Source organism: Corvus moneduloides, chromosome 8 (genome assembly GCF_009650955.1).
Source record: "Corvus moneduloides isolate bCorMon1 chromosome 8, bCorMon1.pri, whole genome shotgun sequence".
Taxonomy (NCBI): domain Eukaryota; kingdom Metazoa; phylum Chordata; class Aves; order Passeriformes; family Corvidae; genus Corvus; species Corvus moneduloides.
Window position 1 is genome coordinate 24,497,959 of NC_045483.1, and position 17,904 is coordinate 24,515,862.

The following is a 17,904-nucleotide window of genomic DNA, read 5'->3' on the forward strand; positions in this document are numbered from 1 at the left end:
TACAAAAATAAAAAAAATTCTGAGGACACCTGATAAAACATTCTTTTCCTGTAAAAATATAAAATAATGTTAAGTTAAAGCAAAGAGCAAGACGGCAGAACCAAAAAGCAAAAGTTCCTAAAATAGCTTTTGGTCCTTCTGTGTTCTGGCTGTGCAGTGTTAACTTTGGAAACACGTTTCTGCTATAAATTTTAGTTGTGTGGTTTTTGCAATTTTTTTTTCCCCTCCATGAAAGCCTCTCCAGATGTTTTACAGTTGCTGTTTGAAAATGTTCCATGGCAGGCACAGAGACTGCGGGCACAGAGCAGTAACCCCTTGATGTGGTAGTTGTGGTTTCTCCTTGCAAAGACAGGAAGGTGTATGATCCTCTCTGTTCTGGGACTCTGTTCTGTCACAAATGGTGTGACCTTTAGCACATCACCTGCTCTCAGTTTCTTTCATCTTTAAAACTTAGCCAGTAAGCCATGTAGCTGGATGGCCACTTCAGCAGTCTCTGCAGAAGCTCCCCACACTGTAGCTGAGATGTCTTTTTGGGATAATTGTGAGTACAAGCCAGATTTAAATACTTTCCCAATGCAGACTGTTTGATTGAATTTCCTCTGCTCGCAAACACAGATTTCATTTGATTCTAAAAGATTTCAGACAGTCATTGGTGCCATGCCCCCTTGGCTGAAGAATCCATTCTCCCTAGATCTCTGTCTGACCTTTCCTCTGTGTCTCCATTCGATGGAAATTTCTCACTTTACCCCTTAGCATATTAAAGAGCATTAGTATGCTCCTAATATCTAACTTGTGTCTTTTTTATCTCTCTATATTGGTGTTTCTGCTGTGGATATAGTTAATGCTTTGTTACCCAGTAAATCAGAATACCGCTGCTGTCAGTCTTCCCTCTTTAAAAAAAAAAAGCCCAAACCAAACCCACCAAAAGCCCTAATCTATGCAATCATTTCTGGCAGGGTATATTGGTAGGGTTTTTTCTAATCATTCTGATTACTTTTCTCTCCCTTCTGTGCCTGTACATTGTGGTGGGGTAGAGAGAAAGGAGAGCTGTGCATCTCCCAGGCTTGGGTCCCATTCATGCAGCCAAGGAGGCTGCTTGGGTGTGCTTTGGCAGCACAGCACAGCTCCTGCCTTCATTGCCCTTCTGAGGATTCCTGCCATCAGGCCTGCTTCTCACCTTCTTGTTGGGAGATGTGCTGTGTCAGACTTCGCACTTGTTCCTGTTGGACGTCATTTCAGATAAGCTCTGCAGCCTTTCAGGATGATTTCAGCAACAAATTTCTGCAGTGAGCTGATGATTCTTCCCAGCTTGTGCCATCTGTAAATTGACCCAGAACGCACTCTAGCCCTTTATTCATCTGCATCAGGGATATCCATAAATGAAACATTCAGTAGTTTCAGGTCCAGAGAAAACTGCAAAACCCCATCTGATAATGCTCATTTCTATTAGTGACTATTGGTTTAATAGTTTGGGAAGGCTTAAGTTTCCAGCCATTTCGTGTTGTGTTCAGCTAGACCTAATTTTCCTTGTTTATTCATAAGAATGTCATGTTAAGCAGCACTAAAGCCTGACTAAAATCAAACTAATCTATGCTCAAGGTCTGTTGTCTGCCAGTGTAAAGAAAGTATGGAAGTAAGGCCTGATTTGTTCCTGACAAGTCCATTTTGGTTGTTACTCATTTTTTACTTTCCTCCTTTTGAATAATTTGGGTTAGTTTTCCATGATAAGAAGCTGAACCTCCAATTCTGCGGTTATTCCTTTCTTTCTTTTAATGATAGACACTAGATTTTCCCTTTTCCAGACTTCCATTGTTGTACTGATTGTGCATGGCTTCCCTGTGTTCCAGCTTCTGTTAAATTCATCTGCTGGGTTTTTTCCTAGCACTTTCAGATGTTAGTGGTGGTGCTAGCTCAGGAGTTGTTAGCAGTAGTAATTGGAGGGCTAAGGATGGATTAAATGAAACTGAGCCTCTCGCCTGTAGGTCACTGCTTTGACTGTAGCCAAAGATGGGTTCAAGTGTGTCAGTCTCATTTTTCAGATGTCTGGATTATATGTGAAGTCTGTTGATGACTTGAACTGGCATTACAAAATAAAAGCGTACAGCGGTAATGAAAGACACTGTTGTTTGAAATCTAAGCAGTGAAACCAACAACTGGATGAGTAAGAAAACAAGCAGTCTAATGCTATTGGAGTGCATTTCCTTGGAATGCCTTATCCAAGATTCACTTGCTGGTGGCCTTTCACCAGTGTTGTCTTCTTTTTCTATAATGGGCTGTGTTTTCAGATGTAGCAGCTTGGGCAGAGCTAAGCCTAAATGAGATGCTTACGTATTTTATCTGGATCTGTACAGGGTGTTTTGTGCTTGCCAAATTGAGCCATTGTTGCTATGTTTTGTAATATATTACTTCAAAGTTAATGCAGTAAATCTGGTAAGATCCTCTGCCAAGTTTTGGCAAGTGTAGAAGGAAATTAGGGAAACCCAGTTCCACTGAAGGCATAGGGTGAGGATAGCATATTCAAATCTGTGTCTCCAGCATGTACTATTCCAGTCAGCAAGAGCCTTTGGGGAAGCCTGCATATATATGTGTCGTGAGAGGTATTTGTAAAGAATTGAAGATATGCCAAGGCAAGCTGGACCCATATTCAAGACCAGACTTTATACATGGTGTCACTCTCATGCAGCAGTCCTGAAAGCACATGCTGGAGAGTTCTCAGGTTTGCAGTAGGGGTTTTATTGAACAAAACCTCTCTTAACTAATGTGATGCTACATTCAGTTTAGTTAGGTGTTCCCCTTCATTATCTGTTTTCCTACAAACCTGCATGATTTTTTGTTTCTTTAATTGTAATACATAATTGCATTATAGATCTTACTGGGGCAAAGCTGGATATTTCTGCAGGACACAGCTGTAGCAATAGTAATGAAGGAGGCATTGTTGATAAAGGACATTACTTAGATATTAGGGGTACAAATGCGTATCATGCCCTGTTCCATAGTGTTGAACTGTGGCTGTTAACTTCATGTTCCTGTTGTCATTAGTAGGGCAGTTCATGTCTCCCAAAGCAGGATCTGAGCCAGCTGCCCCCTCTGCTCTGCTGGGGAATTCAGTTACATGCAGTTTGCTGTGCAGTCGCTGGGACAAGCACTTTTTGAATCTGTGTGCCTTTAGAGGTGGCTCTCCTCACTGTGGTGGAGGAGCTTTGTGCTGGTACTTTTTAGATAAAATCAGTCCATTTAATCCAAATTACTTGGACTTTTAAGCAAACATGACTGAATTTGCCTGATGGAGAAGAACGCTCACAATCCTCAGGTGCTCCAAAAAGGCAGCCAGCTGGGGTGCAAGCCTCCCGGGATGAGGTGGGACCAAACACCTGGGAGTAAGCACTGGCTCTGTACCGTGGGCTGCTGTGTGCTAAGTGGGTGTCTGCTGGCAGCCAGAGGGGTAGGCCTGGGAGGAGGGATGGACTCCCTGGGAACTACTTCGAGTCCAATGTGAAGAGCCAGACTGCTGAGAAAGTAATTCTTTTGCTATGTAATTGGCTTTGTATATACTCCTTTTGTGTTCTCAGTGTTGAGGCAGGCACAGAGCAGAAGCTCATGTAATGACGGGGTAGGGCTTGTCTGTCTCAGGGTTAGGCCATGTAGCAGTACCTTGAAAGAACTGCAGAGGAGGGACAAACACAAATCTCTACTAATGGACAGTTACATCCCGGGTTTGTGGCCTTGCTTTGCTGCCCTGACCGACTGTCTGACAGGTCAGCCAGCCATTGCCAGGCTCTGCTGGAGTATGTGAGGAGGAGAGCTGCAGGAAAATCAATCCTTGAAATAGTTTGGAATTACTGATTTCTCCCTTTCTCCCATTTCCTAGCTGTTTAAAAGTAAAACATCTTTTAACACACAAGGAAAACATCTGATTTTCAGTTTCACAAAATTGCAAACGAAGGTTCCATCCTTTTAAAGCAATTGACCTTTTTTTCTAATATTGTCAGCACACTGAGCTTTAGGTAGTTAACGTTTTCAATGTATTTTTCCAAACATGATACAGTCTCCATTTTCTATGTAGAAAGAATAACTCTTCTGAATAACTAAGACAATAGTTATTTCCACTCCTCTCATTCTCTTCTCATTGCTGCTTCCCTTCCCTCCCCACCAAATTACCTCACCGAATGTTTTATAAAAGCTGTATTTAGATTGCAGTCTGTAGAGGAGAGAGTAGAAAGCACTCAGTAGCTCTGCATTCTACTTATCTGGAATTCTCCATGTAAAAAAAATAAAAACTTGTTTCTAAAAGCAATATAAAATTAATGGATATGATTGGTGAAAAATGATGTATTTTCTTACTTCTGGTGTAAATATCTTTTCAGCCAAATGCATTTCCTTCTGAGACATGAAACCAATCTAGCGAGATGGTGCTGAACAGATAGTTCTCCAAATCAAACTCCTCCTTTTTTCCTAATATTTTCATTGCAGCGAATGAGAAATACGGATCTGCCAGTCTGCCTATTGAACTATCTACTGCAGCTTAACTGCAGCAAGGAAGCAGTAATCCTATTGTGCTCTTCCAGCAGTCTCCCGGGAAGCAGAAGGCATTGAAATTACTGAGCTGTTGTCCTATCCCCTCCTCACCTGTCTTTGTGGCTGTAAATATAGTGTCTGCCTGTAAATAACAGTTTGCTGCACCTTTAAGCACGTTCCCTAACAAGAGGCAGCGATTTACTGAGGTGATAAGCTGTAACTAATACTAGGGTATCATAATAGGTAAATAGATTAGCATTGTGCTTCTCTGTATTTTGCTTTCCAGGGAGCCGCTGGCTCCTGCACTCGGAGGTGCTTACTGTGGCACTTTGCACGGCGCACAGTACAACCAGGCAGTGCAGAACTGCGGCTCCCACTGCCGCCGTGGGTGCAGCTGATGAAATGCATTAGTGCCTCTGGGGGGTAGCACTGATCGCACACCCTGGCTTCTTTACTTCTTCTGGTCCCTGGCCCAAAAAGGATTGTAATGGGCTATACCAGTCTTCAATCCCATGGCTATAAAATGACCTTTGAGCTGCATCATCAGCATCCATCATGTAATATTTGCAGATATGCCAACATAATTTGTTGTCAAGAAGTATTAAGTGGTGTGAGCAGCCTGGGCATGATTCATGGCTTCCCCCAGCTCAAGCCCCTTGATTTTCCTAATGGAAGGGCCCCAGCACTTACAAAGCAGTTGTGATGCTGCTGCTGGGTGATGGGCACTCATGGCTATGAGGGATGAGAAGGTGCCACGGAGCGAGCAGTGCAGGCCTTTGTTTCTGTACTGCCTGGCAGGTTTTCAGCACAAAAGGGTCCTTGTAGGAAAGGAACAGTACCAGGGGATGTGGCCGGTCCTAATAATTGTGTCGCAAATCTTGTGATACTTGGCATGTTCTTAAAGACTTGGCTCCTAGAGGCAGGGGATTAAATAACAATTGCTTCCTTTCTCTTTCAAGCAAGGCTTAGCTCTGTGGTTGCAGAGAAATGCTTAAAATGTGACTTGGGCTGACTGGGAAAAAAAAAATTGCCTTCCAGTCTTCTTTCCTCTCCTTGTCCCCAGGATCCCAATGTGGATGCATTGCCATGTCTTATGATTTTTTTTTCAATGAAAGACTTTAAAACTATTGGAGGAATCCAGAAGGACATACAGTGTTGCCAACTTTGTGTGTGTGGGAGTATTTATGAGTATTTTAAGGAGAGGTCGGTCACATTCTGTGCTGAGGCACACTCTTGCCATGTCTGGTCCTCTTCAAAGAATAGAGAAACAAAAATGGGACTGGGTAGCAGCAAGCTGAGTATCTCTGAACTGGTTTTTTTCACTTGCTTCCTTAGGGAAACCCCTTGGGCTAGTTGTAATTGAATTTTCTCTTATTTTCAAATCTGTGTTTCTTCTTTTCACAAGTGTGAAAGCTGAGGCTGTTCATGTCTGTGTTGGTTTCTTAACGCAGTCGTCATTAGCAAATCAGTATTGATTTATTCCTATGGAAATAGATCAGTGCTAAAAGTAAAACGCAATCCCATTAAGAGTGATACAGGTTTTGCAGATGGAGAAAAGTAGGTCAAATATTGCACCAATCATCCCAGAGAGTGTCCCTTTAAGCCAAATAAATGTGTGAATACACTTAAACTGTCAGTATGTCATTTGACTGCCATTATTCTGCATCCTTTTGCATAAGCTAGCAGAGCCCTCTGTGACTGAACTGGGGTTGAAAGAAAATGTCAATTTTGGTGTACTGACAGGTTGTATTTTACACCTGGGCTGCGTACAGGGTTTCTTGGCGGGGGGGGGGGGGGGGGGGGGGGTGTGCACATTCAAGAATTCTTCCTTTCCTCCCACTGCAACAGTTGAGTTCAACTTAAGCAGGAAAGCCAAATCATTGTATGCAAGGGACATTGTAGCAATGCAGCAGAGGAACACGATTTAAATCTGATCATTAAACTGCCGCAGCAAGAGGCTGCGAGAGACGGTGTGGATGGTCCATCTGCAAAATCTGTGCTCCTGTTGTACAAGGAGGAGGGGCGGAGGGGGAGAAAAAGCAGCTGCTTGGCTGTGCTGTGAGAGGGTGAGACTGACTGTTGGCACCATCTGTAGCTGTCCTTTGTGCTTGCTGCTTTATCTGTTCATTATAGTATGATACTGAAATTCTCGTGCTTTGAGTGTAAATGAGTTGAGATACGCCTAATACTGTCAGCATAAAAAGCAGTAACTAAGTACACTAAAGATGAATAGTGTAATCTGTAAATTCATTTTGAGTTTGTTTCATCTTGCTTGAATAGCCCAGGAAGTGATGTTCTCCAGAAGCCAGCTGTACCAGATGTGTGTTGGCAGGGTATATATTCATCTTACCGAGCAGAGAGCAGAGCAGTGAAAGTGGATGGGGCAGGAGAGCAGGGAGGCTGCCCTGTATTTTCCAGCAGGAGAGAGCAGACTTCTTTCGAGGGAGGATAGAGCAGGTCAGAGGGGAACTGGTAACTCCTGAGGTGGCTACAAACAGCTTTGTTTTCAGTCCATGCACAAGTACCAACACAGGGTAGAGAGTGATTATTATACATGGTACATGAGTTGAAATGTCCCAAGGGAGGAAAGGTTGAACCTCTCCATAATGAATGCTGTGATAGGGATGAGTAAATTTGCTAGGTTTTTTTACTTGCAGTCTCTTAGTTTCTAAAAACATGAGTCCTCTCCAGATAACTTGTAGAATAAAACCATCCAGCTTATCTTGAGGACCTCTTCGTTCTTTGATGGTTTACATTTTCGCTTTATAAATCTGTGTCCTGGATATTGGTAATAATAACTCATTAAGATGTTTTCTTATCTTCACCTCACCAAAGCAATGCTCTCATTGGCATATTCCTTTTGCAGGAGTTACACTGCTTTTTTTTACAAACAGGTTTGGCTTTTGTTTGCAGATTCATGCCCTCAGATCCATTGGATTGTTGCTTTTTATCTTACTTGTCAAGTGCACATAGGTGTGCAGAAGGAGCAAGTCCCTTCTCCCATCACAGCCTCGTCTAAGATGGATGATTCCGTAGTAATTACACTCGGCTGTGAAAGTGCTCAGCATCCACTATTACTCATCCACTATTACTCTGTGATGGCTGCATTAAGTGCTCGGTAGAACACTTTGTTCGTGTTTCCCGAGCTCAAGTGGCTGTGGCGCAAGGGAAGAAACCCTGTGAGGCAGGAATTTGTATCTCCAGGCAGCTGGAAAGGGGGAGGGGGGCCTTTGTCACTGGCACATTAGTAATGATATGCCAGGGATAAAAGGTGAGTATAATTTGATCAAATGCTTGTTGACAGATTCCTTGGCTAATAGAGAAGCAGCTTAGACTGACACTCATTGCTGGAACATTTCACAGAGCTCGGGGGAATGCTTTTTGTAGGCTACATGTGAGGCTGACAATTTCCGAGTGACCATGTTTAGTTACATAAAGAAATGCTGTCCCCTTTTTGTCACAGCAGAGCTCTAAAATGCCTCCCTAAACACCGCTCTTGACCTTCTGCTTGATAAATGCAATAAAATTACTACCTCTTCTTTGTCCAAATGTGTGATTAATTCACAGCAATGGCCCAGGCTCTAAGTGTTTTTCTTGTGTGGCCATTTAACTTGAGAAAATCCAATTGTTTCTTGTACTGAAAAACCATACTTGTGTGTGTTTTTGGTAAAGCAGGTTCCTTTTTCTCCCCTACAAATATGACTTAACAGTCTCTTCGGAATTTGTTCTGTGTTAACAGTACATGTGAGTAGCTACTGGGAAAAGAAGGTGGTATACCCTGAAATGATGGTTTGCTACTGCTTATGATTATGTTATTCAGTGAAAAGACAACCATTAGAAAATTAGGAATGAAAACAGAAGCCTCAATTATAGAGAATTCTGCATTTGTCTCTTTTAAACGAGCAAGGCTAAAATTACATCTAGGGCTCTTGCTACTCTAAACCGCTGTGGCAGCTTGGGTTTTCAGTAGTCTTCTGGTTCTCACCCACCCGTGTAATCTGTTGATTTGTGTTCAGTTCACAACACCTCAGGAAGGCACTTAGTTAAAAATTAAACATGAAGCACTTTTTTGTTCCAAGGGTTTTATAAACCATCCTTTAAAGAAGAAAAAAACCCAAGCACTTGAGAAGTTGATTTCTTTAAACTGCAGGATTTTTCAATTAGTCTGCACTTTGGTGCAGTGAAGCTCCTCACTGTGTCGTCATACCTGGCTGACTTTTTACCAGAGCCACTTCTGATGCTGGAATTAAATAGGCAGCTTTGAGGCTTGGATGGGTGTTGCTGGAGACTTTGGTGGGGTGTCTCAGCTGGGTGTACTCATGGGAGCCAGGTTTCACTTGCAGTCACTTTCTGGGGCTCTGCTTACTGCAGAGTAGGTGGTTTCTCTAACAGGGCCTGGTCTTTTCTGACTGTGGGTGCATAAGGGAGAGGCCACATTTTCAGGAATAATGACCCCTTTCATGTCTTTAGTAGGAATTGCAAGCTCTTCTTCCCTCTAAGAAATCTCTGCATCTTCGCAGTTCATAACCGTGATTTTCCTGTAAGCACAGAATACCCGCATTGACTACAAGATTAGGCACATAAAGGAAACACACATTTAGGGGTTGTTCTGGGTCAAATATAGATTTAAATGCCTAACTTTGTGTCCATACATCATTCTCCTGTTTATCTATTCAAGACTGGTAGCTCATAGCAGTTTTGGAAATTAATTCATGCACATGGGTTTCTCTCCAATTAATCTTTTGAAAAAAACCCAGCCAAACAGAAATCTTTTTCTTTGCTCCCCTCTGTAAATGATGTCTTCTGAATGTTTTTGTTATCTTTCTATTAGTGTGAAATGAATTATTATGCATCTTACTTCACTTGTAACAGCTATCCTATATGCTTTTGCTTCATCTATTGTTCATCTCTGTGCTGCTCAGCTCAGACAAGTTCTCTTGTGCCTCCTGGGCTATGCAGAATGTTTGTAACTTGCATTAAAACATTCTAATGATAGTGTAGGGCAATTACAGACTCAGTTTGATAGGATAATAATGTGAGTGGTGGGTTGTGGACAAGCTGTGCACTCCTGGTGTTTGTCTGTTCAGCTTGTGACTCCTGTTACAGTGGCTTGCACCTGCACTGGGCTGTGCTGTTTCCTCTGATGTGTGCTCACTGTCATTCGTTCTGTTTGCACAGCACTGCTTTCATCGTGGTGTGAGGAGCTGGGACGGCTCTTGCTGCTTCGCCACCAGAAAAGCCGGCAGAACGATCCTCCTGGGAAGCTCCCCATGCAACCCCCCATGAACTCTATGAGCTCCATGAAACCCACCCTATCTCACAGGTGAGTGTGGGCCCAGCCCGCAGCAGTGCAGTCTGGACAGCGTGTTGTGTGACACATCTGTTACCTGAAGTGCTTGTTACCGCTGATGGGGGGGTGACACTGCTTCACGCACTGCTCAGCGCTGCAGACAACAGGGTATCTGTAATTACAGCAAGCACTAAATAAACTCAGATTTTCTCTTTGCTATTGCCCCGTGCATAGTGAAGTGACACTTCCATCTTCAAATCTGTGCTCACATCAAGTGGGCTTGCTTTCAAGCTTCAAGTTGTGCCCTAGAGATAAACTTGTACATCATGTCTCTCATCAGACACTTGCCTGATGTTTATTTAAATACAACTGGCTTTTCTTGACGTTGAAAACATTTCACTGATGTTTTAAATATCATTGGAAATGTATTGCATGCAAAGCAATTGTTCTGTGGGTGTAGCCATACATTGGAGAATGTCCTGTACGGTCTTGTATCAGGTGAGGATCACAAAGCACTTGTGTTGATTTAGAGAAAACGTGAGCATTAAAGGACACTATAAGAAGATGATGTGAAGGCTTTGATTACCAAATTATGTGGGGGAGCACTATTTGTATTTCTTGTCTGCACAGCCTAGGTCAAAGCAAAAACTGGAGATTAAGTGTAGACAGGATCCTGTAGACAGGATTAAGCATTCCTTCCATGCTTTATGTTTCTAGGATTTTTTTTGCAAGGCCTTCTTTCCCTCAGCATCCCATTGAAGAAATCACAAATAGTATAAATTTGTTTTAGTGTAGAGTATTTTTGTTGGTAAAGGATTATGAGAGTGTAATGAGTCTAAATTCCTTGTACCTAGGTTCCATGATAGCCTAACTTGAACTTTTGTGTTAGAATGGAGCTTAGGGATGTCTTTGTACCGGTGCATTTGCATACGCAAATTTGTCTGAAAACAACTTTTGGGGTTTGGGCTGGATTTTTTTTTCAATATTTTTGTTGCATTTATGGGAAAACCATGCAATCACTATGCCTTTTATTTTAGCCCTTGAGAATAAATAAAGTCCTTTTTTTGAAGTATAATTAATATATCATCACTGGCTTTTCAGAGTACCTGGGTTTCCTCTTTTTTAGTTGTTTATGAAACGACTGATTGTAAACACACTTAACAAAAAACCCACAGAAAACTTAATGTTTTAAAATAATTTTACACTTGGGAGAGGCTTTTCAGAAGACAAAGTGGAATTAGTGGCCGATCTGCAGAGAATGTGGTGCAGTGTATGTACTCTCTTAGGTGTAGTTTTGTAGTTTTTAGATGCCTGATTCTCATTTGACCTTTTAGCCTCTGTTCCTCTAGAGTGTATAAAGTAAGACTATCTCACAGGAGCTGTGTGCTACATTACTATATAATAAATAAGATAGGCTCAACTCACTTCTTTTGTGGCAGTTTTCCACTGAAACTGTCACATGTCAAAAAAAAAAACCAAAACTTCCTTCTGCTAAACCTAAATACCCGGCAGTACCGGGTCATGCAATGTTCTGCCTGGAGTAGAGCATCCTGCCCAGTATTAAGAAGTTCCTGCATATTTCTCTCAAGTACTGCCTTTGAAATGCTCTACTGGGGAAGACATGGGGAGTAATTTCTAAATTACTGCTCTTTTCCTATGAGATGCCCCTCTAGAAACAGAATTTCCGTGGCATAACTTCTTATCTACACTAGCTGCAGCAGCCTCTTCGGGATTTGGAATACTTGCATCACTGCTTTGGTGTGTGCTGTTGTCTGTAATTTAGCCATAATGTGACTGCTCAAAATCTCTCAGGTGGTACATTAGAATGAGACATCCTGTGCCTCTCCAACTTCTTTTTCCACCTAGAACTGTTTATTTTCATGGATGTTTTATCATCAGTCTATAAGACAGTAGCGAAGTATGGGGTGAAGAAGAATTGAGTTTTCTATTTGTTTTAATTAAACAAAAGATGAAAAGCCATTAACATCACAAAAAGTGATGAAGCTGTTGATGAGGCACCATTTGTATTTGCATTAGATGACATTTGGATCAAAAACTTAATATTAAACTTCACAGTATCTTATCTCTAATCCACAAGACATTTCTGTTAATTCAAACAAAAAAACCATAGGGTTTGTATTTCCTAAAACAATTAACGTAGCCAGCTACTTCAAGTTTTGTAAAAGAACTAGATATTAAATTATAGAGCATATTCAAGAACCTTACTTAACAAAGGCAATGTAGATATATGTGAGCTGCTGATTATCACTAGACACACAATTAAATCCTTCCCCTGCCATCAGATGATCCTGAGTACTCCACTTAGAGCTTTTTCTGCTGTTCCTTTTACTAGCAACAAAATTACCCAGAACTCTAGTCAGGGACTAGAATCCTGATGTAGCTGGTATTACAGAAACACAGCTGCTCAGTCTCAAAGTTGAAACAGTGCTCAGCTATTTAAAATAAATTCTGACTCAATAATGTATCACAAGAATCCAAATCTAAGGATTCATATTTAATAAACTATGGGCACTTACACTAGAAGTAATTCAGGTCTGGCCTGTTTCTAAGGACAATCTTTGATTTTTAAAAAGTTAATTGAGCTATGAGAGAAAACTGAAGTAGACTGATCAAGGAGGGCTTTCATAGTGTTACTGTTGGTTAAATGCACTTACAGAGAGCAGAATATAAGCCATACAAGGATGTGCACACATGCAACAAATGCTTTCAGAGTAGGGACTGTATAGTGCTAATTTCTTCTAAATTTAGTTTTTCATTTACAGAATGATAAAGTGTTGCATTTAGAAAAAAAATCAGCTAAATACCTACTGTCTAATGTAGGGCAGTTGGTTGGATTGCAAACTCCTGTGTTTTGTGAGCAGAATGAGCACTGGATTGTCAAAAAGAACCTCCTAATCTTACCTCTTTTTTAAGTCTTTGCAGTCTAATAGCTCAAACTTGAGTGTGAGATTTTTATTTATTTTTGCCTTAGACCTTTTTATTGATTCATGTGAGTAAACTTTACTCCTGTATTGAAGGACCAGTGTAAGACCTATCCACCTCCTTAATCCTGTATAACTTCTAATTAAAGTCCTACTTAATGGATTTATGGGGAACTTAAGGAGAGCTGTTAGTCCTTGGGGTAGCCCTTCTGCACAGGAGTGAAATTTCATGCTTTCTAGCTTGCAGGGCATAATGTAACTTCTTTATGTTGTAGTTTTCCAATCTGACATAATGTCTGTAATAACAGATACTACTCAAGGTGGCTGATTTTTGAATTAATTTAAGGTCTTTGGCAAATGCTGTTATGTAAGTACGAATTATTGTCATTATACACCTCCGTTGCTTTGACAAAGTTCCTATTTAACACTTTATTGCCTTAAGTGGTGGACCTGTGCATGTGTGTCAAATTGAATCTTGGTTGAAATGGGTACAGTTTCAGTCAATCCCAGCAGGAATTGCACCCTAGTTCACTTTAACGTCAGTCTGACCCAGGCAAGCCCGGGGGGCTTCTCATTTCTAGCACAGCTTGTAGTAAAGCTTATTTGTCAACAAAACCACTTAAAAATAGACAGCAGTTAGTTGCAGTTCAGTGTTTTTTCATGAGCATCTGTAGGGTTCTTATTGTCTTCACTCTTGCTCCAAATTTTGGTCTTATGTATTAATTGCCAGCTGTCTCACAGTTAGTGACCAAAGGGTGGTAATGCCTGTATAGCACATCACAATTGGTGAAAAATAGGAAGATAATGTTACTTTTATCACAAATTACCTAGTGCCAAAGGTTTAGAGAAAATTGAACAGTAGATGAAATGAAGCATTAATTCTATCTTACAATAGATGTGTTATTTATTATCACTAATGTTTTATGTTCAGGCAATCATAAATACCTTTTAGTGGTTAGATTTGCTTTACAAGAGTGCTTGTTTTTAGTGCTTGTTTTGTCCTTTTTTTCTTCCAATTTAAACTTGACTAAGAGCTGAACTTTCAAACATTGAATGGAGCTTTTGGAAAAGAATGGTAGTTCTGTCTGAATTTTTGCTGGGTGGTGAGGACTGGGTCTTGCATTGTTAAGAATCAGGAGTGAAAGGGTTAGAACATACTAGTACAGTATCAGAAGTTCTGTAAAGGCTGCTGCCTTTTCAATTTTGCATCATAGGCTGTTTTGACCAACAGTGATAGTCACTTTAAAACTGTCTGGATGAGGTCAGGTGCAGCATGCTTTTATAAAAACAAGCACATTGTGCATGTTTTATACATCAGTTTGAAGTAGGGGATTGCTCCATTATGTGATGTGGCTCTGGCATGCAGGGACAATCTTTGCAAAAGAATTCATAACTCTTGAGGTAAAAGATGAAATTGTTTCAAAGCTTTTTCATCTTTCTGGTTGTGGAGTTGTGAAATAAATATAATTAGGGACTGAACAGATGGTAAATCCTAATATAAAAGAATATACCCAGTAAAGAAACCTGTATTACTTCTGATTCTGCAAGAGTAGCTTTGCTGTTTTTTCTGGTTTCCTTTTTGTCAAGAAATGTTAAAATTTACCTTCAAGAGAAAATAAGGGAAGAGTTCAGAATCAAGAAATGTTTTTGCAGAAGTGCCATTTCTTAAAGAAAAAAAAATGGAAAATTTCTTCAGAACAGTATGCTTATGTTCTAAGCATTGCAAAGACAAAACTAATTACTAACTGCTCCAAAGTATTGTCCCAAGAGTTGTTTGTTCATCTTGTCCTCTAAGTGAAACTACTGATACAAGTTTTATCACATACACTTACGGGGAGGAGGTGGAAGAAAACCTTGAGCCTGTTGAAGCTAAAAGCAAATGATGAGTACCTTCTCCTTGAAAACTGATAAGTAACCATTAGCTGTTAATAATTAAATATTGAATATTTCCATGTAAAAAATCTGCATTTCACTTTAGTTTGTGGTCAGTTCTTATGGTAATAGGAAACAATAATGGGGAACTCGTTTTCAAAGATACATTCTTTACATGCTTGGTAAAAGGTATAGGATAAGGATCATCTTTTCTTGTGTGTACAGCACCTTGCACAGATGTGGAAACAGGTCTTCTTTATTGATTGACGAGTCAAAGTAAATGCTGTTGTAATAAGACTAATATGTAGCAGGACTACTATAATTTTGTGGGTTTTTTTTTTTTTTTTTGATAAGTAAGTGTAATTGGCTATATACTCTATATTTTTTCCTCTACATGTTGTAGCTGTTGTAGTCTTATGGTTTTAGTTTGTGATTTTTTTTTTTTTAATTAAGAAGTGCCAGCTGATAAGCTTACTTTATAAGTAAGCAGTAGGCAAATATTATTTAAGGTATGTCTGCTGACTGAGGCAAAATCTGATCTTCTCAGGCTTTGTGCTGGCTATGTTAGTTTTTAAAATATGGCAACAGCTATGAATAGACTGGTATCCTTCTCATGTTTGGGCCATATTGAACAACTAATTCCTGAAAATGTCTGGTCAATCGCGATTTACTGTTCAGCAATAATCACAGGGGTATCATGCTCTTTGCATGAGGTCTGCTCTCAGAAGCAGATGATATGTGCTGAGTCTACATGATTTTCCTCTTCGAGCATATTGGGAAGGTACCTTCTGTCACTTGTTCTCAGTGAAACCAACTGATTTCTGGTGGCAGTGGGGTTCAAAATCATTAAACTGTGGCGGCACCCCTGGTTTTCAACTATTTTGACTGTCAGCACGGTAAGTGTTTGGTGACACTGAAAGCTATACTTTGCCCAGCTCTTTGTTGCTAAACTCGTTAAAATTACTGGGAGTCTTTTAACTGAATTGAACACCTTTGGATAGGGAACATCAGAACTAAGTCAATGCCCTTCAACCTCACCAGCGTCAGGTCCACCTGTGAGGTTTAGCAGTCCTTTCCAGGCACAGAAGGGCTGGGGGAGGGCCAGCTCGTGGTTCAGCACAAGGCTGAGTTCAGTGTGAGTAGCTGTTTTCTGGGTATCCGTGCTGTGAGCATCGCGCTCCAGCCTGCCTGCCAGGAGGTGACATGGCTTCTAAGCAGGGAGGGAGCTTGCAGTCTGGCACGTAAAAATTACTGACATAAAATATGGCAAATACCTTTCTCTTTAAAAGATTTTTTTTATATTTTTGGATAATTTGGCAACCGGAACACAGATGTATATTCTGTCTAAGACTTGATATTTTTCTTGATGCCTTTTCTTTACATTTATCTGTTATTCATTCACTTAGATGAAAATGTCACCCTCCACAGGATTTCTCTGTAAATAGATTAGGAAAGGAGTGAATTCCCGGTGCTCAATTTTGTCAATTGTTGTATTCCTGCTACTCCCGTACACTTGGGTTCTCAAGTCTCACAGAATCCCAATGAGAAGAAAAGGAAATAGTCATTACTATTTGCAGTGATGGAGGGCTTTTCTAATGGTTTCCTTATTAAAAAAAAAAAAAAAAAAAAAAAGGTTAGCAATTCGAGCTAAGACACTCCTGGCTGGTTTTCGCTAGAAATGAAAACAAAGCCTGCTCGGCAGACAGAGCGCATCAGCAACCTGGGCAGATGGGTCGGTGACATCAATTAGATGCTGGCAGTGCTTTTAGCAGGAGTCGGTGGCTTCTTCCCATGAAAGGGCTGCTCCGGGGATAAGGAGTAGCGCACCAGCCGGGGCACCGTCTTGAATGTCCTCATCTCCACCAAGCCGGGAATGCGGGGAAGGTACCCCAGCCTGTTCGTGCTCTCAGTTCCCACTTACCGCGGCAGGGCAGCCGCGATGTGACGGTTTGTTTGCCGGTGTCACTGTGTCACCAGCAGCATTTCCAAACTACTCTGACAGGCAGCCAGACCGCGGAGACGGCTCGGGGAGACGTTTCTCAGACCTGCCCCTTCGCCGTCGCTCCCCGGCCAGGTCACTCCCTCAGGCTGCTCCGGCCCTGCCTTGCCCTGCCTTGCCCTGCCTTGCCCTGCCTTGCCCTGCCTTGCCCTGCCCTGCCCTGCCCGGCCGCTCCATCCCCGCCCGCCCCGCTCCGCTCCGGGCGCTCCCCCTGGCCCGCCGGTCCCAGCCCGGCCGCTGCCGCCCCTGGCCCGGCCGCTGCCCTCAGAGGGTCGCAGGGCTGTCCCTGCTCCCCGGCCAGCCCCGGAGCCCCCAGCCCGGCTCGCTTCCCGTAAGTTGCGGCGGTGCTGTGCTGCCCCCTCCTCCCTCTCTCCCTCCCCTCCCGCCGTGCCTCTCGAAGAAAGCGGTTTTTTTCTGTTGTCGGGGAGCGTAAATCAGCTTCATCTAAAATCTCGGAAGTGCAAGTCCATCACATCTTCCTCCGAGCCGCCTGCTACACCTTGCGTGAGTCAGACTGCAGAGCTCCCGGTGCCCTTCTTGCTGTGCGGGGCTGCTCGTGTTTCCCCCTGTCTCAGAGGCAAAAGCAGAAGTGGAATCTGCTCACGCTCTCAGCGGTTCCTTCCCCGGTTGTTGTAGCAGTCGCTGACCTCCAGGCACTATGAATAAACAGCAAAGCTGGGAACAAAAGGAGTCTTCTGGCTGCCATTATCTCACATTAACATAGCAGACGCGCTGCGGTGTGAACAATGCGAGTCTCATTCGCCGATAATCAGCGAGTACCCAGGCATTTGGATTACCAAGGCAACAGGCAATGGTAGAATACTGGGTGGGTGTGTTTTTTATTGTAAAGGAGCAGTCGGATATGGAAACCCAGGTATATTGATAAAGCAGAGCAGAAGGAATGCCTGGTGGCAGGGGGGGACTGAGGGCTGGGGATTGCATTCCGACACACGTGAGATAAGTAAGACATGGATGAAGCAGGTCTGTGCTGTGAGATGCAATAAAGATTAAACTGCATTTGTCAAGCTGAAAACGATCATAAGATAATTTCAGCATTTTGAAAAAGGTAACAGGTGGCATGTTAATAGCAGGGCTGTTACCGGTGGATTTTGTAACTGTAATCTGGGCTATAGTAATGCGTTGCATGGTCTACTTGTGTGACAATAGAACTGGGTGTGATGGTTTAATCTTTTTTCCTTTGATCAGATGGATGCTGTAGTCCCCATGTCAGACAATGTAACCCCTTCTGCTTCTTCGAGGCAGGAGTGGATCTCACGAGAATTTTT

The 17,904-nt window shown here is 42.0% G+C and overlaps 1 protein-coding gene across 10 annotated transcripts in view; it reads left to right on the plus strand.

The window, feature by feature from the left end:
- The window catches only part of ZMIZ1 (zinc finger MIZ-type containing 1), a 293,828-nt gene that overhangs the window by 232,924 nt on the left and 43,000 nt on the right, over positions 1 to 17,904 (plus strand). For 9 of the 10 annotated variants that reach the window (XM_032115721.1, XM_032115720.1, XM_032115726.1 and 6 more), the window contains one exon: positions 9,694 to 9,838. In XM_032115721.1, coding sequence (XP_031971612.1) covers positions 9,694 to 9,838 — 145 coding nt within the window. Of the gene's footprint in view, positions 1 to 9,693; positions 9,839 to 17,005; positions 17,445 to 17,904 lie in introns of those variants that run through there. The other variant, XM_032115729.1, reaches the window with a different exon arrangement.